Raw genomic sequence first — 26117 nt, 5'->3', positions numbered from 1 at the left:
CCCTAGCCTGGGAACCTCCATATGCCGTGGGAGCGGCCCAAGAAATAGCAACAACAACAACAACAACAACAAAAAAAAAGACAAAAGACAAAAAAAAATAAAAATAAAAATAAAAAAAAAATCCACAAAAGAGTGGTCTATAAAAAATGTAATTATATATTTTGCAATGCCAGAGTTAGAGTCACTCACATACTATATAAATAATGATATCTGTCTGCAAAAATTGTTCAATAACTTCCAAGTGGTCTGGATACAGTAGCTTAAAATCTATGAAATATTACAGGTAGAACATTATTTCATTTTAAGCTACCATTGTTAGATTCAAAGCAACTAGTTCCATGAATGATTCACACTGAACAAAAGACTGATGCACTCATTGTCTCAGTGATACAATAATAGACATAAATTCTATTTAACAAATATTCTACTTAAAAACAATAGAAAGGAAAAACACATGTTCCTGTCTATCAAGAGGTCAGCCTAGGAGTTCCCGTCGTGGCGCGGCGGAAACGAATTCGACTATGAACCATGAGGTTGAGGGTTCGATCCTTGGCCTCCCTCAGTGGGTTAAGAATCCGGCGTTGCCATGAGCTGTGGTGTAGGTTGCAGATGCGGTTTGGATCCCGTGTTGCTGTGGCTCTGTTGAAGGCCAGCAGCGACAGCTCCAATTAGACCCCTAGCCTGGGAACCTCCATATGCCGCAGGTGTGGCCCCAAAAAGACCAAAAAAAAAAAAAGAGGTCAGCCTATTTAATGAAGATATAAATCCTATGTATATATGTGTGTGTGTGTGTGTTATATACATATCCTATATATAGATATGATAATGATATCTGTATCATATATACAGATATCTCTCTACATACATATATATCTCCCATACTTTTACAGCCTTCATCAACACATCTCCAGCTTCCTTTGCTCTATACATAAAAATTATAAATGAAAGCTATAAAGTATAGGACATCCTCATCCTGCTTCTGTGCAGGCAGTTTATGGCAGTGTTTCATTCATCTCTGTACCTACAGCTCAGTCTCTAGCTCAGAGCAGACATTTATTTTACTAAAATAATCTGTGTCCATTCAACAAGCGTGTACTTGGCACCCAATAAGTGCCAGGGCCTGTACAGGAAATGCAGTATTCATTGCTGAAAAAAACATGATACTGTCTCTGCCTTTGTGGAGTTTATAATATAATGGGAGAGGCAAATGAGTAAATAAATCAACGAACATGATAATGAAAATTTGTAATAGGTCCTATGAGGGTGCAGCAACAAAGGGGACCTACTTAGACTAGTTTAGCAAGGGTCTCTCAAACCCTAGATGAGGCGATCAGGAGAAAACCTCTTTAAGAAAGTGGCATTAAAGCCTTAATCTAAATGAGAAGGAACCAGTTATTCAAACAGCATAAAGCTTAGTGAGCTATTTCCTAAACTAACATATCAGCAGCTTGGCTCACATGTGGTAATTTACAAAGTCATTTCTGCACTTTGAAATTTGTAATTTTCTAAGTAAACTGTCATTTTCCATTTTTCCAGCCCTTTCCAATCTAAATAAGTTTCCCAGCACTTTGTACATAAGGTTGTGTGTACTTAGCTATCCCCAAAGTGACATTTTTACAAATATATCATTTTCAATTAAGAATATCTTCTATATAATTCAGTTATAGTTATGAGAGAATTAGATATCGAAAACTAATACTTATAGAGGGACTAATACAGGCCAGGCACTGTCTTAGTAGTTTACTTATTTATTTATTTTTGGCCAAGCCCACAGCACATGGACGTTCCCAGGCTGGGCATCCAACCTGCCCACATCAGAAATAACACCAGATCCTTAACCTGCTGTGCCATAACAGGAACTATCTCAGTAGCTTAAAGCAGAGGGTCTCATAAGTACCACCAATATAAAATTAGCAAAACACTTCTTTTGGTGTCAGGAGTACAGGTGAAAGATTTAAAGAAATGTGTGAGTTTGTAGGGGCAGTAACATAAACGTCAGAGGTGAAGAGGGAAGAGATCATGACAAGACATCATCATGGTCAACTCATTGCAGTCCAAAGTCTAGTACTTAGATATTCAGGTCCAAAAACCTCAACCCAAGATCAAAAAATGACTAACTGTAAACCAGGATTGTACTTTACTAATTTTTATTATGAAATGTAGTAATATAATAATCTGACCAGATTTTAGACTACTGATCATAATTTTACCTATGCCAATTTATGACTCTACATGGAGAACACAGCCAAGTGACATAATCCTCACCTGCGCTCTCACTTATACATCAGTACTCACATCCGGCAGCTAAATGAGTGATCAGACTAGATGCTGGATGACTATGGAATCACTAAAGGGATACAGATCTTCCAGCCAGACCAGTGGGGACTGATCATATATTCCTGCCCCTCAGCAGAGAGTACCTTCCTAGTTACCAGAATTTTCATGAACCCCAGTTGATGTTATCTTCTCCCTTTGTACAGCAGTGTATAAACAGTGCCAAATTCTGCTTTTCAACTCTTTCTCAATGTTCAGTGCTGACCATCCATTCCATTTCTGCTGACATAGCCTTTCTTTAGATATGTTAATGTCATCTATTTAATTCAATCAAAAAACATTTCAAAGCACCTACTACCTGCCAGGCACTACACCAGATGCTGAGCATCCAAAGTTAGATCTGAGCCACATCCTCTAGAGTTCCTCTTCTATTGAAAAAGATCTCTTTCTTGTTTGCACCTAGGAGATGGCCAGTTTTTTTAAAAGTGCCTTCTGCATATGTCTAAGTTTATCCATTCTGTGCTGATGTTATTTAATTTTTGGAGTTCTGGCAGTATTTTACTGTTGCCCTGTGTACCAGGTACTACAAGGGGTATCTTGTGTACAGGAGGCAACTGAAGTATTGGGGAGTTAAGTAGCTTGCTTGAAATAATATGTATGGAGTCAGGATTCAAATTTTAGACCTTTGTGTCTCCAAAAATCACCACTTTTTCCTCTATTCCACACTGCCTTAAAGAAACTAAAAACTCTAAGAAATAGAAAAATATAAGTATCCTAGAACATTTCTTGACACATTTCCCCATTTCAATGACTATGTCTGCCAAAATAAAGCAATATTAAGTTATAAATTTGTATAGGGCTTTTAGATCCCTTATTCACTATTTGGCCCCCAAACTTAACAAACCAGAAATAAATAAATCTTCATTTTGCTAGGTCAAGGCCCAATTCACTGATGTTTAGTACTCTTAGAAGACAATCAAAACCCAGGTCACTTCTCTAGTCGCAAGCTCTAACCTCAGCAAAAATAAGGCCCCTCTAATATATAACATATTTCAGTTTAACTTCTACCTTAAGCCTTAATAAAGACATTAACACTAATTTAAAAACAAAGATTATGCAAATAAAATAAAAAGTACACCACTGGATCATTTCCCAAATCACCTAAAGCTTTAAATTATATATTTGGTTTATAATATATATTCCTTTAATTTGTGCTGAATTATTCAAAAGAAATGCTTCTTAAGCAATCCCATTAACATCTACGTCTGTTTCTTATGTTTCCCATGAGTAGTTCATTGAAACTGATGACAAAAATCACTGAGCAAAACTACTTTAACACAAATCCTAACATACAAATCAGAAAAAATGTGATGAACTGGGAGAGAGAGAACAGGAAATGGAGGAGAGAGACTATTGGGTGGGAGTGCGGTGAGCATATAAAACCAGAAACTGCAATTCATCAAACAGGAAGTCCTGAAATCACATGACAAGCAAGAAAATGAAATTTAAAAATAAATGAAAAAGGGCAAGGTGGGCAGGCTCAAGAGAGCCGGGGGTGGGGGTGGGGATGAAAATAAAAAAGGCTTTAAATGGACAACATATTACAAGCCTATTAAAAAAAAATTACAAGGATACGTTATATTTAAATAATCTGGTGACAGTTCAGGGACTACTTTCACTTTCTTAGTCATGTTTTCCTAACATTTACTCAGTAGAGAATCACACTAACATCCACCCACTGTCAAAAAATGAAATAATTTTCTTCTAAAATATATTATCAGATAGTTTTAACAATGACCAGATTTTTTTTTCTTCACAAAGACAACAGAAAAACTCAGTCTACTACATTCACAACTTAATTAAGAAATACCATCTGAGTTAAATTGATCTTACCCATTAACGTTGCTAAAAGACACAAGGAGTACATTTCTTTGTCAGCTTGCTCCTGTAGTTCCTTAGATGACAGTTTGCCAGTTACAGCACTCTCTTCTGTCTTCACAGCATGGGCCGAGTGTGCTGCAGCAGACTGACCCCCTTCAGCTTTACTTTTTAGAATCTCTATTGTAATTCTGTCACCATGCTGTAAAGGAACTGGCTCCTTTTCCATTCCTGCCTGGGGTGGCATTAACTCTTTAGGAGGAAAGCCATAGCGAATACACTGTAAATACGGAGGAATGTTGAATTCTCTGGCTATGCTTTCCTGAAGTTCAAAAAAGGTGGTTGAAGATTTAAGTGTAACCATGGACTGTCGTCCATCATTAGTTGTTATTCGGATCTTCTTCTCCTTCGAAGTTGTTGGTGAATAGGGAGCCTTGGTGGGGGTGGCAGGTGCAGAGGATGGACCATCCCGAACGGTACTGGGAGAAACAGTCCTGGGCTGCCCTTTTTGTTCTTGTTTTAACTTCTCTGTTTTCCGTTTCTGCATTACAGAAGCCTGTTCCGTAATATTCTGTTGAATAGTTCTTTCAGTTTTACTCATGTTTAATTCCTCCTTGTGCAAAGTTTTCGTTTTCTGTCCAGTGAGAATAATTTTAGTTGGGAGCTGAGACTCCGACTCTTGTCCTTGGACATCTCCAACTCTTTGGGCATGAGCACCATCTATATTTACAGGAGTATAATCATCAGGATTCTTTTTGGCAGTCTGATGCAATATAGTGTGGACAACTTTCTGAACCAGGATTTCACTCCCAAATTCACCTGGAAAGTGCTTGGTAACAAGTTTCATCGCAACATCATAAACATTACTGTTCAAAGACGCATCACTTTCATACTGGAACCAATATACTGTTTCTCTGACCACTCTTCCACCCCATTCCAAAGTAATAGGAAAGGCTTCTGGTAGATTGTCATACTCTTTACCATCCCAAAAATGTTTGAATCCACAACCACACTTGCCACCAGTGGACCTAGAATTAGTTCTGTCCCCATCTAAATACACAATAGACCCATCTCCTCTGACCCTTCGCACAGATGTGCCATGGCACCAATTACAGGCTGTTAGATTACTCAATCCATAGTCTGGTACCAGAACATCTTTCACTGAATCATATGAGCAAACCAAATTGTTCAAGGGAAAGCTATAATTTTTGTCAGGCCTCAGCTGTCCATGAGTACTTTTTGCCAGGTTATACAGTTTCCCTCCTGGAGCCAACCACTCTGGAGGAACATGAAGTTCAGAAAGGGCACCACAGAGCAAACATTTGTGAAGGCGATTATCCATTACTGCTTTTTTAGCAGCTGCTGTGACTTCTTCAGGCTGAACTCCTATCACCCCCGTCCTCCTGTAGAAATACTGGTGGACGTCAGCCACCAAACTAGGATGGATACCGTGTTTGTCCATAAAGACTTCTTCCATAGCAGCAACAAGCCTAAGTAAGTATTTATCTTGCAAACTTCTGTCTCCTCCAATAACACAACCACCATCCTCCTCAAGTTTGATGTACTTCTTAATAAGGTCCTGAGGTACACCCCATGCTTTAGGAAGCAAATTCATAGGCAGTTTAGGCAAAGCAGCCCCTTTTATGCCTACCAAGGGGATATAATGGTTTCTACCAGAGCTACTCCATGCAATACAGATTGGTTTGTTCAAATGACCATCTCTCCCAGTGCACTTCTCTGCGGGGATGAGCCCTGGCAGAAAGGTGGCAGAATAATCCCCAGAGCTTCTCATGCCACTGAGAGAATCTAACAGAATAATAGGGCGATGTAACACATTGGCAAGACCAAATATGTGGATGTTCCTCAGGCCCAAGGGAACACCCTCAGGTGGTACAAACAGAGGGTCACACTCATTGATAATGTCCTCCCACTCAGCGGCATCAATGAAGTCGTGGAACAGGGCTTGATATCGGGCCAGGTGCTGCTGGAAGTGCTGTTTAAGATTCTCTCGCAAGGCATGCCAGAAGAGCTCCCGGCCTACCAGAGCCCGGGACACAGCATGCACCAGGCAGTGTCCATCCCCATCCACATGCACTGGAATGAGGCATTCCTGACTTTTATTGGCCCGCTTGATGTCCTCAAGAGTGTCATGCAAATACAAGAGGCTTCCGGAGCGGTCCTTGCCATATCCCACCGTATTCACATGCTCCGGTTCGATGAGGAAGGCGCGGTCACCCAGTAAAGCGCAATCGAACAGTTCGCCCTGGTTCATATCCCGGAGCAGTTTAGCCCGGCCTGTCTGCTTGTCCATTCCGTAGCGAGCTAATATGGGCGACAACAATTTGCAGTGGTAGTTGGAAAGGCCCATCACCTTTACCAGTTCCGTGTTCTTCTTGGGTGCCCCTGTCACCCCGAGGAGCGCGTTCCGCAGCAGGTTGTGTAGCACTACGTCCGGGTCAGTCACCTCCTCCACCCCCAGCAGCTGTTGCTGCTCGTGCCGCTGTCCGCACTCGGTACACTCGATGCTGACAGAACCAGAGGCCGGGAAGAACAGGCGCGCCTGGCACTTCGGATCCGGGCAGCTCCCGGAGAGGATTCTCCGGTCTCTCCGCTTCGAGAGCCCCCCCGGAGCAGCCGCCGCCGCCGCCGCCAGGGACGGCGGAGTCTGCGGAGCCTCTGGGGGAGGAGGCGGCGGCGGCAGCGGAGGCGGCGGCGGCGGCTGAGACATCGCTCTCGGTTCTCGAGTCTCGCTCCGCGACCCAAGCGACCCTCAAAGGCTCATAGCCCAGACCCCCGCCGGCCCGACTCGGTCTAGTCCAGGCCCAGGGCGAATCACTTTCCTTTCCCTACCAGCTCCTCCTCCTCCTCCTAAGCGAAGGCGGAAGCGCTGGACGTTGTTTCTCTTTTTACTTCTCCACTGCCGTAGCCGTTGCCCCGAACGTAACGGCCACCACCCTACCCCGCACTCACACTCACTCACTCTCGCTCTCTCTCCCTCAGACACACAGACATACACGCCCTCGCTGAGACTGCGCAGGCGCAGCTGCCGCTCTACCCTCTGGGAATTAGAGTTTTTCAGCCTTCTCCTAGCCCTCAAGAGGTAGGATCTTAGGGCCGCGAAGAACTACAAATACCGTGAGGGTAAGCGTTTCAGCGCCCGCGGAGAGGAGGAAGAGGAAGGCTATCGGAACGGGGACAGAAAGGAAGACTGTCACTCACGTTGCCTGCCGGGAGTTGTAGTTTTTACTGTATCTCTTTTGTCGTCTTCCTCACTTTGGGGCCCAAGCAAAATGAGTATGAGAGACCACATTTCCCAGGATGCCCTGCGGTGCGACCAGCCTCACTTCCCCCTTAGACGGAGGGGAGGATACAGGGAAACTTGGTTAAAAACAGAGTTAAAGGGAATGGGTCTCGGAAGCCGAGGGTCTGAAGTTCAAGACTCCTAGAAGGGGAGGGGAATGAAAGCCACTCAGTGAAGAAGGTACAGTAAATAAATGTCCAGCGACATGGCGGGCTGGGAAGTTAAATGAAATGGTCTAGTCTAGGCTGGAGGTCACGAGAGGAAAAGGGTGGGAATGGTGTATTAATTCTCGGAGTGTTTCTCCAGGTTTTTTTTTGTTGTTACACTCCTCTCTTCTCATTCCTATCTCTGTTACAAGCCACTGAGGCTCTTCAGCCCCGTTGTCTGCCTTTTTTCTACTCTCTGGGAAAGAGGGTCACTGAGGCGCCATTTGTTTCCTCGTTCCGTGTACGTCTTTGCAGTTTGCAGTACAGATAACAATACCTTGGATGTGTATAGAGTTTAAATATACCTAAGCCCTTTACCAATATACATATTTTATATGTACATATTTAAATATACATATATGTATGTATAATATACATACAATAATATACATATGTACAATAACTATAGATATTGTTTGTGTCTTCCAGTCCTACTCGCAGAGTCATAACAGCTATCATTTATTGTGTTCTTGATATATGCCTGTCACAGCATTTACATACACGATATCATTTGATCTTCATAATATAATAATAACCTTGTTAGGAAACACGTCCAGAAAGGAAATGACTTGCTCAAGTTCACAGGCATTCAGACCTAGATCTGTTCCCATTTTACAGACCAGGACATAGGAAAGCTTAGGACAGTACTATATAAAATAGTAACTAACTTATGGATACTATTTATAGTTTACATTCACATATATTATTTCATCCTCACACCTGTAATACCTTTACCAAAAGATATTGGGTCTGGAAACAGACCAAAAGGAGTTAAATGGCTTGTCCAAAGTCAAATCAGCAGGCTATCTCAGAGCCAGCAAGGGCTTTTTACATTTATTCCTGCAAGAGAAAAAAAAGAGTTCTTAAGCTCAGACCTTTAGTTAGGTCTCAGGGTTTCCGTTTAATGGGGCTGTAGGAATGTTTACCTTGAGGGGGGCCACAGACCTGTTTTATTACTTGTGTGCTGGGTAACTGCCTCTTCATGCAAAACACATTCATATGTTAATTGAAAGCTAGTATTATCTTAATATTGTACAGCCAGCCCCTTCAGTTATCATTCTGAAAATTCTTGCTTTCTGAGACTTTAGATAAGTGAACTGCCTCAAAATTTCTGAAACATTTGGCACAAAATAGATACATCAGTGCAGTCCCTGAGGCCACTCAAATTTTGTAGTTGCCAAGGGAACAGTTTATCTTATTAGGTTTTTTTTTTTTTTTTTTGTCTTTTTGCCATTTCTTTTGGCCGCTCCCGCGGCATATGGAGGTTCCCAGGCTAGGGGTCTAATCGGAGCTGTAGCTGCCAGCCTACACCAGAGCCACAGCAACGCTGGATCTGAGCCGCATCTGCGACCTACACCACAGCTCATGGCAACGCTGGATTGTTAACCCACTAAGCAAGGGCAGGGATCGAACCCGCAACCCCATGGTTCCTAGTTGGATTCATTAACCACTGCGCCACGATGGGAACTCCTTATTAGGTTTTTGAGTAAATAGAATTTGATCCTTCAAAATTAACCATCTGTAAAATAACACTCCTAAAGGATGTTAGTACTGACTTTCACCTAATTATTGTCTATGATTTTCTTCTAAAGAGCTGACATTTTTCAAAGAGAAATCCTTCAAATATTATTTTCTTGCACAATTCTACCTGGCCCATGCAAAAATAATATTACCTTCGTACAAGATAGGTAATGTTACTTATTTTGAAGGGGATAATTTCATGCAGGAAAATTTATTTCTAATCTGACAGTAGTTTGGTGGTAACTTCACACGTGGTCTTAGAACTGACTTTTATAAATTGAGAAATTAGATATGCCCTTTAAGTGGAAATTATTTTCTACTGTGACTGAGAAGTTACACCTTCGGTGAAAATGTATTTTTCTCATTATGAAAGCCTCAGACCATGGGAAGAATAACAGCAGTGTGCAATTCTAACACTGTCATGAACTTTTTTTTTTTTTTTTAATGGTCGTACCCATGGCATATGGAAGTTCCTTGGCCAGGGACTGAATCTGAGCCGCAGCTGCGCCGGATCCTTTAACCCACTATGCCAGGCTGGGGATCAATTGCCCCTGCAGTGACTGGAGCCACTGTATCAGCTTCTTTCTCTCTCTCTTTTTTTTTGGTCTTTTCTAGGGCCGCACTGGTGGCATATAGAGGTTCCCAGGCTAGGGGTCGAATCGGAGCTGTAGCCACTGGCCTATGCCAGAGCCACAGCAGCGCGGGATCTGAGCTGTGTCTGCAACCTACACCACAGCTCACGGCAATGCCGAATCCTTAACCCACTGAGCAAGGCCAGGGATCGAACCCACAACCTCATGGTTCCTAGTCGGATTCGTTAACCACTGAGCCACAACAGGAACTCCTGTATCAGCGTCTTAACTGACTCTTCTTAACTGACTGCACCACAGTGGGAACTCCTATTATGCACTTTCATGTTAACATCACCAAGGCAAATTTTCCTTATTGATGATACATATGAACAGTGAAATGGATTTTTTAAATTGCATCTGAATATGTCATTCTGTATCATACCTTCATAAAATAAATACTTTCCATCCTACTGAAGAAATGAGTAGTCTTTCTCTGGCTTGTCAGGCACAATCTATCTGACTGGTCCAGCATTCATCTCTGGAACCTGGATGAATTGGAAACATTCTTCCCAAATTAAATTTGATACTTAAACCCATTTGACACTATAGTACTCCTACTTTTAGAGATTATATACTTTTGAGGAAAAAAAAAATAGAAATGCCCTGGTATAAAGCATAGTTAATGGGTGGAGGGAGAGGAAGTGAGTTTTCAAGCATTTCTGGAATTAGATTGTTTAACCTCAAAGTCATTTGTTTAATGAGTCTATAGATGCCAAGTTCAGAAGGTAAGAAAGCTAATATAAAGAGGCAATGATATTAACCAGGCCAAATTCAATATGTGAATTAATTCTTTACAGGCACTTAGGCATGGATGCCTATAAAGTAAGAAAAAGAAGATTTTTTGTTAGGATAAAATGTGGCATTCTATTTTCTATAAGGCCATAGAAGTGCTTAAAGCTTCTTACCTGCTTATGTGACATGCACATGTTCTTCCTCTTCTCCCTAGTCCCATGACCTTAATTGCCTAATAACCTTCACACAATCTTTGTGGGATAGATAATAGTTCTTATTCTTGCCTCAGTATTCCAGATGGGGAAAATGAGCTAGGCACCTAGTGTTAGCTGTTATGATACCTACTTCTTCTACCATCATCACCCCAGCATCATTTGTATCTGAATTGTCAAAATTAATTTAAAACTGAAACCTGGAGTTCCCGTCATGGCTCAGTGGTTAACAAACCCGACTAGTAACCGTGAGGATGTGGGTTCGATCCCTGGCCTCATTCAGTGGGTTAAGGATCTGGCATTTCTGTGAGCTGTGGTGTAGGTCACAGACACGGCTCAGATCCCGCGTTGCTGTGGCTGTGGCGTAGGCCGGCAGCTACATCTCCGATTGGACCCCTAGCCTGGGAACCTCCATATGCCACGGGATCGGCCCTAGAAAAGACAAAAAAATAAAAATAAAATAAAAGTAAAAAATAAAACTGAAACCCATTTTTTTCCATAATTTCTAGTATGACACTTCTAAATCTCCTGTATTCCTTTTTTTTTTCTTCCCCTCCTATATTGCTTTTAACAAAGCTGGTAAATGTGAACAGCAAGAGGCCCCCACTTAACAACAGAACACCTATCGTTTTATTCTCTTTTATATAGGAAAAAGAAGGGAAGCATAACTGTGGGGATTGTTATAGTGAGCCCCTTTCTTTCTCATGTGAAACATACATCTCTACTGAGAATTGACTACATCACTCCAGATCCCGACCCCAGATAATCAGACTTTGTGTCACAAGCTTTTGTGAAGCTTGGGGTGGACATGAGAGGGACTTAATTATTGAAGTAGGTATTATAGGAACTTAAAAGGATGAAGAAGGCCATGTCTATCCCAAAGGAGCGCAGAGTCTAATAGAATAAATAGGCTAAGCAAAATTGTTCATAAATACAAGAAGAATAAAGCATATAATCAAGACAATACAAGAAAATAAATACCACAAATGCTATGAAAAGTTTATTGCAGGCTTATATAAGGCAGCTGTTTTAAGTATATCATCTTTAAAACAATCCTGAAAGATAGGTTGTATTGTCCTTATTATTCAGATGAGAAGATTTAACTCTGAGAGGTTAACATTATTATCATTTTTACCACCCAGCTAGCAAGTAGCGGAGCTGGGCTTCAAATCAAGGTTTTCTTTCATGTTCAGCACTCACTCTTTCCACTACATCATAGCTGCTTAGTGATTTGAGAGAGAATTAGCCAAGAAGTAAGTGTAAACGGTGGCCAGTAGCCAAGCTTGGCTTAGAGGTGTTTTTGTTTGGCCAGCAGCAGTTTAACTTTTTTGAAAATGCAAACATCTTTGGGTTGTGGCCAGCACTTTTGTCTTTAAGGTCAGATACCAGACTCTCTTGAGACAGATTACCTGCCTGGTTCCAGAAAGCATTTGTATTTTCTTGTACCAGCAGTAACTGAGTTAGAGAGGAGCAAGAGCTCTCAGAAGGCCCCGGGAGAAGGTATGTCCAAGGGTGGAAGGAGGACATTGTAAACAAGGGTTGCAGAGTATTTGAGGAAACTTGATTGACAATCTTAAAAACATTAAATATTTTTGTTCAACATTTAAAATGAAAGCCTATTTTTTGTTTTAAAATATTTCAGACATTCAAATGTGTACAAAAAAAATGTAAAAACCACTATATAAAAGTGACAGTGGTCTAGTACAGAGCTACAAGTTATGCCTTGAGGACTTTCCCTCCTGGCACAGCAGGTTAGGATCCTTTGGTGCTGCCGCTGTGGCACAGGCTGCAACTGCGGCACGGGTTTGATTCCTGGCCTGGGAACTTGCACATGCCTCAGGTGCAGCTGGAAAAAAAAAAAAAGTTACACCTTGACATAGCAGTTCTCAAACTTGAGTGAGCATCAAAACCGAATATGAAACTAAAACACATATTAGTGGACCCCACCCCAGAATGACTACATGTGGGGTAGAGCTTGAGAATTTGCATTTCTAGCAAGTTCTCTGGTACTGCTGATGCTGTTGGTCCAAAGATCACACTTTGAATATCACTGCTTAGCAAACTGTAGGATACTTTTAGGAAAGGGCTTACAGCCAAGACTTTGTTTCTGTGTTTGTATTGTTTAAGTACAAAAAGAATTACTTGACATGGAATATTTAGAAAATAAGTCTGTTATCAGAGGTTACAATTGTTGACATTTTTGATAGACTATTTGCTTTTTTATTAAAAAAAAAAGGTGGTATACTTTTGTAAGAAACCAAAACTGGATCAGCCTCAGCCTCATAATAATAGCTATTAACACTCACTGAGCATCTGCTGTACACCAGGATCTTTACAAATATTAATCCTTATAATACCCTTATGAGCCAAGTACCATTATGATCATTTTTATTTTACAGATCAGGAAACAAACACAGAGAAGTTAAGTAACTTGCTCTTTGTCTCATTGCTAATAAATGGCATAATTAGGATTAAAAATCCATATAGTCTGGCTCCAGAATACACTAAGCTATTATGCTATATTGACTCTTAGGCTGTTCTGACCATTATGCTATACTACTATGCACATTGTTTTTAATCTGTATTCTTTAATCAATCATGAACTGTCTTAAAAACATTAAATATTCTTGTTCAACATTTAAAATGAAAGCCTATTTTTTTATTTTAAAATATTTCAGACATTCAAATGTGTACAAAAAATATATAAAAACCACTACCAAGTTTAACAAATATTTATATTTCACCATATTTGCTTCAGAATTCCCCCCTCTTCTAAAATACATACTCACAGATTAAGTAAGACTATGATTTTGAGGTTAAATTTTACTTAAACAAGATTGTATCTTATGAGTTATAAGGGAAATAAGTTCCCTTAGTAAGATATCCTTTAAACTTAGTAATAGAGGAAGAATTTCTATTTAGTGAACAACTCATAGTTACTGTTGCCATTATAATACTATCCCCCTTAAACACCGTAGCCCAGGTGTGGCTTTATTAATGACTTGGTAATAAAGGTAATAAACAGATAGTAACATAAAGCTAGGTAATGTGACAGTGTATGGCTTACTCAGTTTTCAGGCTGCTTGGCCTTCCTCCACGTGGTGAAGGTCACATTCCACCAGGGTGACATCTCAGCATTTCCCAATAGAACTGTCTGCAGTGATGGAAAAGTCCTTTGCCCGTCCTCTCCAATATGGCAGCCACTGGCCACGTGTGGCTGTTAGACACTTGAAATGTGACTAGTGCACTGAGGGACTGAATTGTTCATTTGATTCAATTTAAATTAAAGTAACCACATTTGGCTTGTGGCTACCATATTGGGCAGCAATAGATCTAGGTCCTTAAAGGATACATTAAAAATAATGAGTTTCCCGGAGTTCCCACTGTGGCGCTACAGGATTGGCCTCATCTTGGGAGCGCTGGGATGCAAGTTCCATACCCGGTCTGGCACAATGGGATAAGGATCCAGCATTGCTGCAGCTATGGCTTTGGTCATGACTATGGCTTGGATCTGATCCCTGGCCCTAGAACTCAGTATGCTGTGGGGTGGCCAAAAATGAGACAGAAAAAATAATAATGAGTCCCCTAATTCCAGTGAGTTCCTGGCCCTAGTGGGGGCCAGAAAATGGGCACTGACTGCAAAAGGGAACAAGGGAACTCTTGGGGATGATGAGAATGTTCTTTACCTTGAATATGGTGAGGGGGACATTTGCCAGAACTCATCTAAGTGTGCTATTAAAATGGGTGCATTAGGAGTTCCTGTCGTGGCGCAGTGGTTAACGAATCCGACTAGGAACCATGAGGTTGCAGGTTCGATCCCTGCCCTTGCTCAGTGGGTTAACGATCCGGCGTTGCTGTGAGCTGTGGTGTGAGCTGTGGTGTAGGTCGCAGACGCAGCTCGGATTCCGCGTTGCTGTGGCTCTGGCGTAGGCTGGCAGCTACAGCTCCGATTGGACCCCTAGCCTGGGAATCTCCATATGCTGCGGGAGCGGCCCAAGAAATGGCAAAAAAAAAAAAAAAAGAAAAAGGGTGCATTGGTTGTATATCACTTTACCTTAATAAAGTTGATTTTAAAAAGGAAAAAAAAAAAAAAGATTTTCAGAGATAGGAGTTCCACTTCTTGTCTATCTAAAACCATGCCTTCTGCAATCCCATTTTTTCCTCCAAGAACAAGCAAAGTCATTACTACAACATTATAGGACTCCATGTGATCTGGCCTCTGGCTCCTTCTCTGACATGATTTCCCATGTTTCAGCCACACTGGCCACCTTGATGGTCCTCAGACACTCCAAGTACATTCCCGTCTCAAGGCCTTTGCCCTTGGCTCTTCTCCTACCTGGAAAACTTTGCCAGATACTGTTCATTGAGGTGTCTGCTCAAATGTCAGCTCCAACAAAATACTATTCCTGCCAACCTGTCTAAAACAGCACTGCTCTCCTTTCCACTCCCCATTCCCTTATCCTGCTCACTTTCTTTACGGCGCTAATCGCTGTTGGAAATTATATAATTACTTGTCCATTGTCCTTCTTCTCCATTAGACTGTAAGGCTGTTCATAAGGGTAGGCAGTTTGTTGATTGTTGGATTCCCTGTGCCAGGCACACAGTAGCTGCAATAAATACTATTGAATAAATGAATGGCAGTCATCCGTGGCAGTTTCTCAGCCTGAGACCCAAGCATATGTTCATAGCAAATCCACAAAGTCTCCATAAGATTAAAAAAATTTTTGTATTATCGTTTTGATACTAATCTAAAACAAGGTAATATTTATAATTTTCCAGTCACGCACCTCAAAACATGAAGTTTTGAGTGCTACGTTTGTGTTGAGTTTAGGATTTTGGATCAGATGAAAGTCAAAGGACATCATGACAGTGTATGAATAAATATTTCACTGTATGGCATTCCTATTGTGGCTCAGCGGGTTAATAACCTGACATAGTGTCTGAGAAGATGCAGGTTTAATCCCTGGCCTCACTCAGTGGTTTAAGGATCTGGCATTGCTGTGGCTGTGGAGTAGGCCTCAGCTGCAGCTCCGATTTGACCCTAGCCTGGGAACTTCCCTATGCTGCAGGTGTGGCTATAAAAAGAAAAAAGAAAATAAAAGCAACATCTACCAATTGAGAATTCTTTTAAAAAAAAATAAGATTTCACTGTAATTTTGATAGAGGATTGAATCATTACATGTCACACAGACATGCCAAACTCTATAAAGAACCAGCACTTTAACTGTCAGTGCCACATTCCAGTTAGACGCAGAAATTCCATAAAACATACCTGCATATACATATATTTGAAACAACTTAGCTGTAAGTGAACTAGTAAATACACAGGAATTTTTTTGTAGCAATAATTAAAGTAGATACTATTTTATTGAGATAATACTTAAAAATACTAACCCTATTTTTTTTTTTTTTTTTTTTTGGCTGCCCAGGCCAGGGATCAGATTTGACCTTCAGCTGCAACAACACCAGATCCTTAACCCAGGGAATGAACCCTCATCCCAGCACTCCCAATATACTGCCCCTTTGCTCCACAATGGGAGCTCCTTAACCCTATTATTGAATAATATTTCTTTACAGAGTTATTAGGTGCTACTCAATTAAAATTTTGTTGCACCAGAATTTTTATGAAAATATGAGCTCTGATTATCTTGAACTAGCAGCAGAAACCCTGGAAGTTATTAATACAGTGTATTTGTGCAAGTAGGTATCATTTGTACTGACATTATTAAAGTAAGTGTACAGAGACATTAATGTAGATCAGAAGTTGCATCCTTATGCTCATGAACCTAATATTTTACAATTTAAATTAACATTAATTTTGGGGAGTTCCTGTGTGACTCAGTGATAATGAACCCAACTAGTAGCCATGAGGATGCAAGTTCCATCCCTGGCCTCACTCAGTGGGTTAAGTATATGACTGCTGTGAGCTGTGGTATAGATCACAGAATGACTCAGATTCCCACATTGCTGTGGCTGTGGTGTAGGCCAGCAGCTGCGGCTCCGATTTGACACCTAGCCTGGGAACTTTCACATGCTGCATATGCAGCCCTAAAAAGTAAAAATTAACATTAATTTTAAATGGCTGGACCAAGTAACCACTGGCCTTGGGGTGGGAGAATGCCTATCACTGTGGTTATATTGGTATTGCCTCTTTCTTTTTTTTCCCCTCAATTTAGAACCTGAAAGGTAAAAGAGAGTTCAAGAATTTTTGTTTCTGTGGGCAGCAGTGTATTGAGGGAAATTATGTGTGTGTATTAAATTAAAGCATCAGCACTAGGTGTCAGCAAATCACAACATGAGAGCATGATAAATGGACAGTATGTCTGACAAGGATACCTCACCCAGCATTTCCCCATTCGAAGATTAATTTTCATACAGCCTGGCATTTGCTAAGGTATGTGCCATGAATTTATGGATATTAATAGGTATCATGTTGAGGGAAGGGTTCTACAATCAAGTAAGTTTAGAAAATGTTGAGTAAGCCTTCTTTTTTTTTTCTTTTTTAATGATTTTTATTTTTTCCATTATAGTTGATTTATAGTGTTCTGTCAATTTTTTACTGTACAGCAAAGTGACCCAGTCACACACATACATATACATATTCTTTTTCTCACATTATCCTCCATCATGTTCCATCATAAGTGACTAGATATAGTTCCCTGTGCTATACAGCAGGATCTCATTGCTTATCCATTCCAAAGGCAATAGTTTGCATCTGTTAACCCCAAACTCCCAGTCCATCCCACTCCTTCCCACTCCCCCTTGGCAACCACAAGTCTGTTCTCTAAGTCCATGAGTTTCTTCTCTGTGGAAAGGTTCATTTGTGCATATATTAGATTCCAGATATAAGTGATATCATGTGGTATTTGTCTTTCTGACTTACTTCGCTTAGTGTGAGTCTCTAGTTCCATCCTTGTTGCTGCAAATGGCATTATTTTGTTCTTTTGTATGGCTGAGTAGTATTCCATTGTGTATATATACCACATCTTAATCCATTCATCTGCCAATGGACATTTAGTAAGTTTTCTTCCTTTTCCACTATAGGACTTCTCAGAGCTTTTTTTTTTTTTTTTTCTCTTTTTTTTTTTTTTTGCTTTTTTAGGGCCACACTAGTGGCAATGGAAGTTCCCAGGTTAGGGGTCAAATTGGAGCTACAGCTGCTGGCCTACACCACAGCCACAGCAAAACAGGATCCAAGCCGCATCTGTGACCTTCATAACAGCTCATGGCGGGGCTGGATCCTTAACCCACTGAGCAAGGCAAGGGATCGAACCCAGGTCCTCATGGATATTAGTCGGGTTTGTTAGCGCTGAGCCATAACAGGAACTCCTCTTAGAGCCTTTCTATGGCAATGACAATGTGATTGTTCACAGAGCAGCAGTGGTGGCTCCAGAATGTCTAGTGAGTGGAAGGCTTGGTGACCAAAGTCTGCTTGCTGCACAAGATTTTAGGGTATTCCTTCAGTTATATTTGTTTGCTTTGCACACTGTTTTATTTATTTACTTTTTGTTTTGTTTTATTTTGGGGTGACTCAAGAGTACTAATAGATATAATGGGGGGTTTAGTGCCTTAAATCACCCTTTGGCCCTATTATTGATATATAGCGTTTCTCCAATTCTTTGGCTATAAAAGCATTTTGAGTCTATGTCAGAGGCACACACTTTAGGAAAAACCAACACAAAGAGTGCCTCTCATTGTAGTATTCTTTTATCAGTGTGTTGAAGAAGAGTTACTGCTGGCCTGTATTTTCTTGTAGTTATATGGAGGGCTTTTTCCATATAATGTTTTAATCCATCTCATATGTATTTTTGTATATGATATGAGGGAGAGATTCAACTTACTTTACTTAGCTGTTTATTTTATATTGCAAAATACCATTTGTCCCCAAACCATGCCCTTAGTGTGTCTTTGGTCTTGTTTTCAGGTCCAGAACCCTTTAGATCAATTTACTAATAAGTTCAATATGTAAAACAGATAAATATGGTTAAAATAGGGAAGGAAGAGAGTTACCTCAACCTGGTCATACTCCCTACCCCCATTCCCACCGTCCCTACCAGGGAAGCTCCAGGGAGGACTTTGAAAACCATTGAAAAAATTCATCCCCTCATAAATGATTTGAAACGCAATATCTGTAATATCCTAAAGTTTTTACCCATTCCAATGATTTTTCTATTTTTCTGCCTATCTCATACTTTATAGAGCCTAAGAGCTTTATAGTATAACAAAAGAAGAAATTGAAATGTCTAATAAATAAGTAAAATAACAGCACGGGTTTTAGAGGGCTTGCAACATTAGCATATTTCTTTAAAATGATGTCTGTTAATTGCAAGAGTTGACTAGATATCTTCAACATAGAGAAAATCAACTTGGTAAAACCATATTTTGGTCAATAACTTGGTGATATTTGTCACAAGTTTACAAGGTAGATTTTTTTTTTTTTTTTTTTTTTTTTTTTTGCTTTTTAGGGCCACACTCGTGGTACATGGAGGTTCCCAGGCTAGGGGTCAAATTGGAACTGTAGCCACTGGCCTACACCACAGCTGTAGCAACTCAGGATCCGAGCCGCATCTGTGACCTACACCACAGCTCACCAGATCCTTAATCCACTGAGCGAGGCCAGAGATCGAACTGCATCCTCATGGATCCCAGTCAGATTTGTTAACCGCTGAGTCACGACAGGAACTCCACAAGGTTGATATTTTTTGATCCACCAAACCACTTGTAGGATTTAACCCTAAAGGAATAATCAGAAATGTATAGAAAATGTTTGCTCTTGTTTATCTTATCGATAGTATTGAAAAATGATCCAAATGTTTAATAGTGTGGGTGGGACTGGTTAAATGAATCTTGGCACAGCCATGACAGAGGATGCTCTTCAGCCATTAAGTGGTATTATGAAAAGAAAAATATTTTATTGAATACTTATGATACATCTGGCATTATGCGAAGCACCTTAATTATACTATCTCACTTAAGCCTAACAATATCCCTAGATGGTAGGTATAATTCTTCCCATTTATTCGAAAAAACACAGACGTTAAGTTCAAACAGCTGGTAATGTTGCTGGAATTCAACCCATGTCTGCTCTTAATCCTAATTCTTAATCACTGTGCTAATGATGGGGGAAAGTATTCACTGTTTACTAGTAAGTTACTGTTGTTTGAGGGGGGTTGTTGGTGAGTTCCCAGCATGGAGAAGGACATGGACAGCACTGCATCCTTAACCTCTAGGCTACCAGGGAACTCTGAGTTATTGTTTTAATGCAGGTTAACTGACCTTAAAACAAACAAACAACAAACTCCTTTTTTGTGTGGAGTTCCTGCTGTGGTACAGTGGTTTAAGTATCTGACTGTAGGGAGTTCCCTCTGTGGCTCAGTGGTAATGAACCTGACTAGTATCCACAAGGTTCAACCCCTGTCCTTGCTTAGTGGGTTAAGGATCCAGTGTTGCTGTGAACTGTGGAATAGTTTGCAGACACAGCTTGGATCAGGGGTTGCTGTGGCTGTGCTATAGGCTGGCAGCTACAGCTCCAATTTGACCCCTAGCCTGGGAACTTCCATATGCCACAAGTGCAGCCATAAAAAAAATAAAAATAAGATCCCTTCATGTGAAATCCCTTCTTCCTAATTTTGGAAGTTACTGATGAGCTGACATGATTTTTTCCCCCAAGATGAATCTGCCTTTATACGTGTTCTTTATTGATTTTGAAAGTATTGAATGCCTGTTCTAAGAACTCAAGTGATACTGAAGATTATGAAGTAGCTGCTCCTTTAATCACAAATGAGATATGTGATTGTATACACTTGGAGGCTCTTTTTATTTTTATTTTAAAATTTTATTTATTTATTTTTGGCCATACCCATCGCTTATGGGAGTTCCTGGACCAGGGATCCAATCCAAGCTGCACCTGTGACCTGTGCCACAGCTGCAGCAATGCTGGATCCTTAACCCACTGAGCCACAGTGGGAACGCCTTTTTAAATGTTCCCTCAATTCTACCTCATCTTGCTCTTGTGTCAGCTTACCCCTTGGGATGGAGATGAACCAGAAAGGCATATTGAGTGGAGGGATCCATGTAGGTCTAAATGGCTAAATTCCAACACAGAGATCCATAGTGTATGTGATTAAGCATGGCAGTTGAAGCACTGTCCCTGGAGGCCAACTGTGTAGACTGTGTCCCAGCTTCTGAACTAGGGCAACTTACTTGTCCTCTTGGTGCCTTACTGTAAGGATGATGATGAAGGTATTGATGGTGATGATGACATGGCACACATGCAGAGATGGAAGAAAAGAAAAATAACTTAATAGCACTTATGTACTGTATACCTATATGGTCTCCCATTTGAGCTCTATGGGTTAGATATTTTTATTATTCCCATTTTATACAGATGAGGAATATAAAACTCAGGAGCTTACATATTTCCACATGTAGAGTGAATCATTAGAGGACATGATAAACACTGAAAGCCAGCTGACCGGGAGATAGCAAAATGCCATGGAATGAGCTGACAAACTGGCCTGCAGTGGAACTACCATCGAGGACCAAGGCTCAGTGCTGGAACTTTCAGGACTGGGTGGTACCCAATCTGGTATCAGAAAACTGCTTTGGAAATCCAATTATTTTTATCCTGGCTGTAGTTTCTATAAATATTTCTTTTTTTAAAAAAATTTTATGCCCACGTCCATGGAACTTCCTGGGCCAGGGATCCAGTCTGAGCCATACCTGCAGCAATGCCAGATCCTTTAACCCACTCCACTGTGTGGGGATTGAACTCATACCTCCACAGCGACCCAAGCCTTTGCAGTCTGGTTCTTAACTCACTGCACCATGGGAACTCTCTATAAATATTTCTGTTTCTCCCTTAATATGTACTAAAATTATTTCTGAGTATCAATCTATCTCATTTGTGCTTTGAGGAAGCAAATAGGCAAAAAGGATCTTTGGCCATCTTCTGCTGGCGTTTTCGAGAAGAACTTTGTCAGACACAAGGTGTGCTGGGCTTCAAATGTCAGAAGCCCAAGAGGGCAAAGATACGCACTGCAAGAAAGCCTCTTTCCCAAAGGCTTCTGGAGTATTCTCTGCTCCAGGCTTGAAAGGTTTTGAACAATGTTCTTTGTCTTAGAGGATGGCCTTTCACTTACTCATCTGTCCAGGATGACTCATCGCCAAGAGTGTTGAGTAAGTGAAATTTTTACAGTATTTATGTTTTGGGACTTTATAAACATGGTGATGTGGAAAGAGCATGGACTTTGGAGTCAGACAGACCTGGGGTAAGTTCCTTGCTTTGTAACTTAGTAGTTGTGCAATTTGGGGCTAGTTAATAACTTCTCTGGGATTCCTCATCTATAAAACAGGAATGATGAAATTTACTGCACAGAATGGGTATGAAAATGAAGTGAGCCAGCAAAAATGAAAGTGGACCCTGTAACCTCTGGCACACATAGTCACTTATGCCTTTCCTTCTGCTGTCAGATGGTGGTTGTGAGGTGAGCATTTGCCATGTCTTGTATTTATTTTTATATTTTCTACTATATAAAGTACAGTGCTTTGTTTACATTTGCATCTGTAAATACCAGACAAATGACATTGGCATCCATGTGCAGAAACTGGAGCATGAGTGGACAGATTTAAGGTGTGTTTTAATGTTTATTCATCTATTTATCCTATCATAGAGAACAACCGCGAAGTGTGGATAAGTAGGATGTGGGGTCAGGGCGGAGGAGTGAGGCAGGTCATTCCCTGCACAGGGCCACCAGCTCCAGGGGAGAGTGGGGACTAAGCTCTCGGCCCCTCTGCTTACAGAGACCCTGAGAGCACCTGCCTTTGCTGGAAGGCAGCCTTCTATGGGGGAAGGACAGCCCCATCTCTTCGGATGCAAGGGGCTCCTCTTATAAACCATTTGCTGGGCTTGGGTTAAATGTTTTCTTTTTGGAGTTTCCTGGTGGCCTAGCCAGTTAAGGATCTGGCATTTTCACTGATGTGGCTCCGGTTGCTTCTGTGCCATAGGTTCCATCCCTGGCCTAGGAACTTTGGTGTGCCATGGGCATAGCAAATTAATTAATTAATTAAAATTATGAAATTATGTGAAGAATAAGATGACACTCATTGACCCATGAATTGAGATGGCCATAATTGCTGTAACTTTTTAAAATTTTTTTAGTTAATATCATACTTTTAGAAAAACTGGATGGAATATTACAAAGACTTCCCATACATTCTTCACAGTTTCCCAGATTTAATAGCTTACCACATTTGCTTATCCTTGTCTGTCTCTATTACATGCACAGATTTTTTTTTTGAGCCATTTGAGATTAAATTTCCCTCCCTCCCTCTTCTTCCTTCCTTCCCTCCTTTCTTTCCACTAAGACATTTAGGTAGAGCTAAAACTTCCCCTCCTTGCCCCTCCCCTCTTCTCCCTCCCTGCCTCTCTTTGCCTTTTGTCATTTTTTCCCCCTTTTTTTGGCCTCTCTGGGGCATATGGAGTTCTCAGGGATCAGACCTATGCTGCGACAATGCTCCTTAACTTACTGTGCCAGGCCAGGGTTCAAACCTGCATCCCAGCACTTCAGAGATGCTGCAGATCCTGTTACACCCCCGCAGGAACTCCACTCCTTGCCTTTGTCAGGGAACCTGATGTTTTACATGTTTTTGTGCTTTTACCACATATGATTAGATCTATAGAGGAATTTTTGTTATTTTGAGACTTGTTTTGTAATCCAGTACACAGTCACTTTTTTTTTTTTTTTGCTGTGCCTACGGCATATGGAACTTCATGGGTCAGGGATCAAACCCCTGCCAAATCAATGACCTAAGCCACAGCAGGTACAGCACCAGATCCCGCTGAACCATCATGGAACATGATCAATTTTACAAATTGTTGCATATAACCTGAAAATGAATGTGTACTTTTTAAAAAATTTATTTTATTTATTTATTTATTTTGCTTTTCAGGGCTGCACCTGTGGTATATGGAAGTTCCCAGGCTAGGGGTCAAATCAGAGCTGCAGCTGTCAGCCTATACCACAGCCACAGCAACCCAGGATCTGAGCTGCATCTGCGACCTATACTACAGCCTGCAGGGTTAAGCATTGCTGAATCTTTACCCTGCTGAGTGAGGCCAGGGATTGAACCCACATCCTCATGGATACTAGTTGGATTTTTAACCCACTGAGCCACAACGGGCAGTCCAACAAGAGAAGTCAGCTTTTTAGATAATATTGACCAAATCCTTTTTTTCCATTATTCCAAAACTAAATTTTAATATTCCTGTGATGTTTATGGAACTGGAAGCTTAGTAAAAATGTTTCTTAGCTAATTCAACAAAAATTGAATATTATTTGCTATACAGTGGTAAATAGAATACATGTGGGGAAGAGTGGGGAAAGTAGACACAAAACTATTGAACCCAAATAAATTGTGAAAATTGATAAATGAGAAAAGAACTGTTTCCATAAGGGAGAAAACAATGGGTTGTGGAGGATGTTCCAAGAGGAATGAACAGCTCTAGGAAGGTCATGGGCCAGGACAGACCTTGGCCACTGAAGGGCTGGGCTGACAGAAGCCAGCAAGGCAGGAACCAAGAGGTGGCCTTACTGGGACAGACATGCTGTTTGAGCCATGTGAAAGCTTTTGATTTTGTTCCAGGAATTGGACTCTGTTGAAGGGTTTTCAGTGGAGAGTAAGATGACTTATTTATAGTTTTAAATATAACTCTAACTGATAGGCGGAGAATGAGCAGAGAAAATCTAGCATGGAAGCAGGGTTACAGTATAGAGCAACTTTGGCAAATGCAGGTGTTTATGACCTGAGAGTATGTTTACCTCTTCTCAGAGAGTGTAACTCCACCACATGGTGGAGTTCCCTTGTGGTGCAGTGTGTTATCAATCCAGTATTGTCACTGCAGCAGTTTGGGTCACTGCTGTGCACAGGTTTGATCCCTGGCCTAGGAAACTTCCGCATGCCCCAGGTGTGGCCAAAGAAAAACCCCAGACCAACCACATGGCAAGCCAAACAGACTTAAACTAACTTCATCTGTAAAGAATTGTTTATACAGTTTTTAATAATCATGGTAGATTCTTCACAAGTCTAGAAGGTCTAAAATTATAGCCATAACCCCACCATAATTTAAATTTTGTAAAATATTTTTATTTTGAGAATTTTAAACTTCTGTAGAAAGAGAAGAGTGCAATGAATTCCCATTACCTTGGGAATTAAATTACTCAATGAATATTAGGTTTGCTGACATTGACTTCATCTGTCACTTTTCTTCCTTTGTGAAATATTTATTTAGTGATTGACTTTTTGCTTTTTAGGGCTATATCCTCGGCATATGGAGGTTCCCAGGCTAGGGGTCCAATCGGAACTATAGCTGCCAGCCTACACCAGAGCCACAGCAACACCAGATCTGAGCCTCGTCTGTGACCTACACCACAGCTCACAGCAACACCCTATCTCTAACCCACTTAGCAAGGCCAGGAATTGAACCCACAACCTCATGGTTCCTAGTCAGATTTGTTTCCACTGTGCCACGACAGGAACTTCTCCTTTGTGATATTTAAAAGCAAATCCCAAATATATAATTTTGTTCCTTACTATAATAAGGATCCAACTCTAAAATATGAACATTTTCATACATACCACAGACATTCATGAAATGTAAAAATTTATTGCTAACATCTAGTATCAATTCCATAACCACATTTCTTTGATGTCTCAAAAAATTTCTTTTTATAGTTTATTTGTTCAAATCAGAATCCAAATAAGATCCATAGCATGTATTTGGTTGTTAGATCTTTTAAGTCTCCTTTAACCCAGGGCACTGGTTTTTTCTTTCCTCCTTTTTTTTTTCCTTTTAAAAAATTTATGTCATTGATTTGTTGTAGAAACTGGATTAGTTGTCCTATAAAATGTCTAAATATTGCATAATAAAAACTCTTCAATTAAAAAAAAAAGGACAAAATGCAGGGTTTGAGCCTTTCAACTTCCAGTAAGTCAGCCCATCTCTTTGGAATGTTCTTTGAAGTGTCTGGCATTCAGTCCAGTCCAGTGAACCATAAACACTCACCACGCTTGGCACACATACGCAGGCTGCTAAATAACAGTGCTTTTGCTGGATGTTTGAATTTTATCATTCAGGCTTCTCAGGTTCTTGACCTGTTTACTCACTGTGATTTGTCTACTGTTACTAAATTAACAGAATCTGAAAATAGCACTATTTCTGAAACATTTTTTTAAAAAGCAATTAAGATAATGCCTGTTTGCTAAACTCCATCTTCTCTACTTCAGAAATTAGAAAATTAAAAATAGTTGAACTGGAGGTAGCATCCGTAAAAGCCAAATTTGGTTCCACTTTGAAGATGCA

General features: G+C 40.6%; 1 protein-coding gene and 1 long non-coding RNA gene across 5 annotated transcripts in view; one reads left to right on the top strand and one right to left on the bottom strand.

Annotated features, from left to right (window-relative positions):
* VCPIP1 (valosin containing protein interacting protein 1) overlaps positions 1–7136 on the bottom strand; it is a 35374-nt gene extending 28238 nt beyond the window's left edge. The window contains exon 1 of the mRNA XM_003355045.5: positions 4168–7136. Coding sequence (XP_003355093.2) covers positions 4168–6880 — 2713 coding nt within the window. The 5' untranslated portion in view covers positions 6881–7136. The remainder of the gene's footprint in view (positions 1–4167) is intronic.
* A 358-nt stretch (positions 7137–7494) lies between these two features.
* Positions 7495–26117, top strand: part of LOC146403859 (uncharacterized) — a 37901-nt gene continuing 19278 nt past the window's right edge. For all 4 annotated transcript variants that reach the window (XR_014843720.1, XR_014843719.1, XR_014843722.1 and 1 more), the window contains exons 1-2: positions 7495–7633; positions 22111–22242. This is a non-coding gene — a long non-coding RNA (uncharacterized LOC146403859). The remainder of the gene's footprint in view (positions 7634–22110; positions 22243–26117) is intronic.

This window comes from Sus scrofa, chromosome 4, assembly GCF_054392235.1.
Source record: "Sus scrofa isolate SSC_HxYL_T2T_F1_AM1 chromosome 4, Sscrofa_HxYL_maternal_Yorkshire_Landrace_v2.0, whole genome shotgun sequence".
In the NCBI taxonomy this organism is placed as follows: Eukaryota; Metazoa; Chordata; class Mammalia; order Artiodactyla; family Suidae; genus Sus; species Sus scrofa.
Note: the sequence above shows the minus strand (reverse complement) of the source record. Positions and strands in the feature narration are given on the sequence as shown.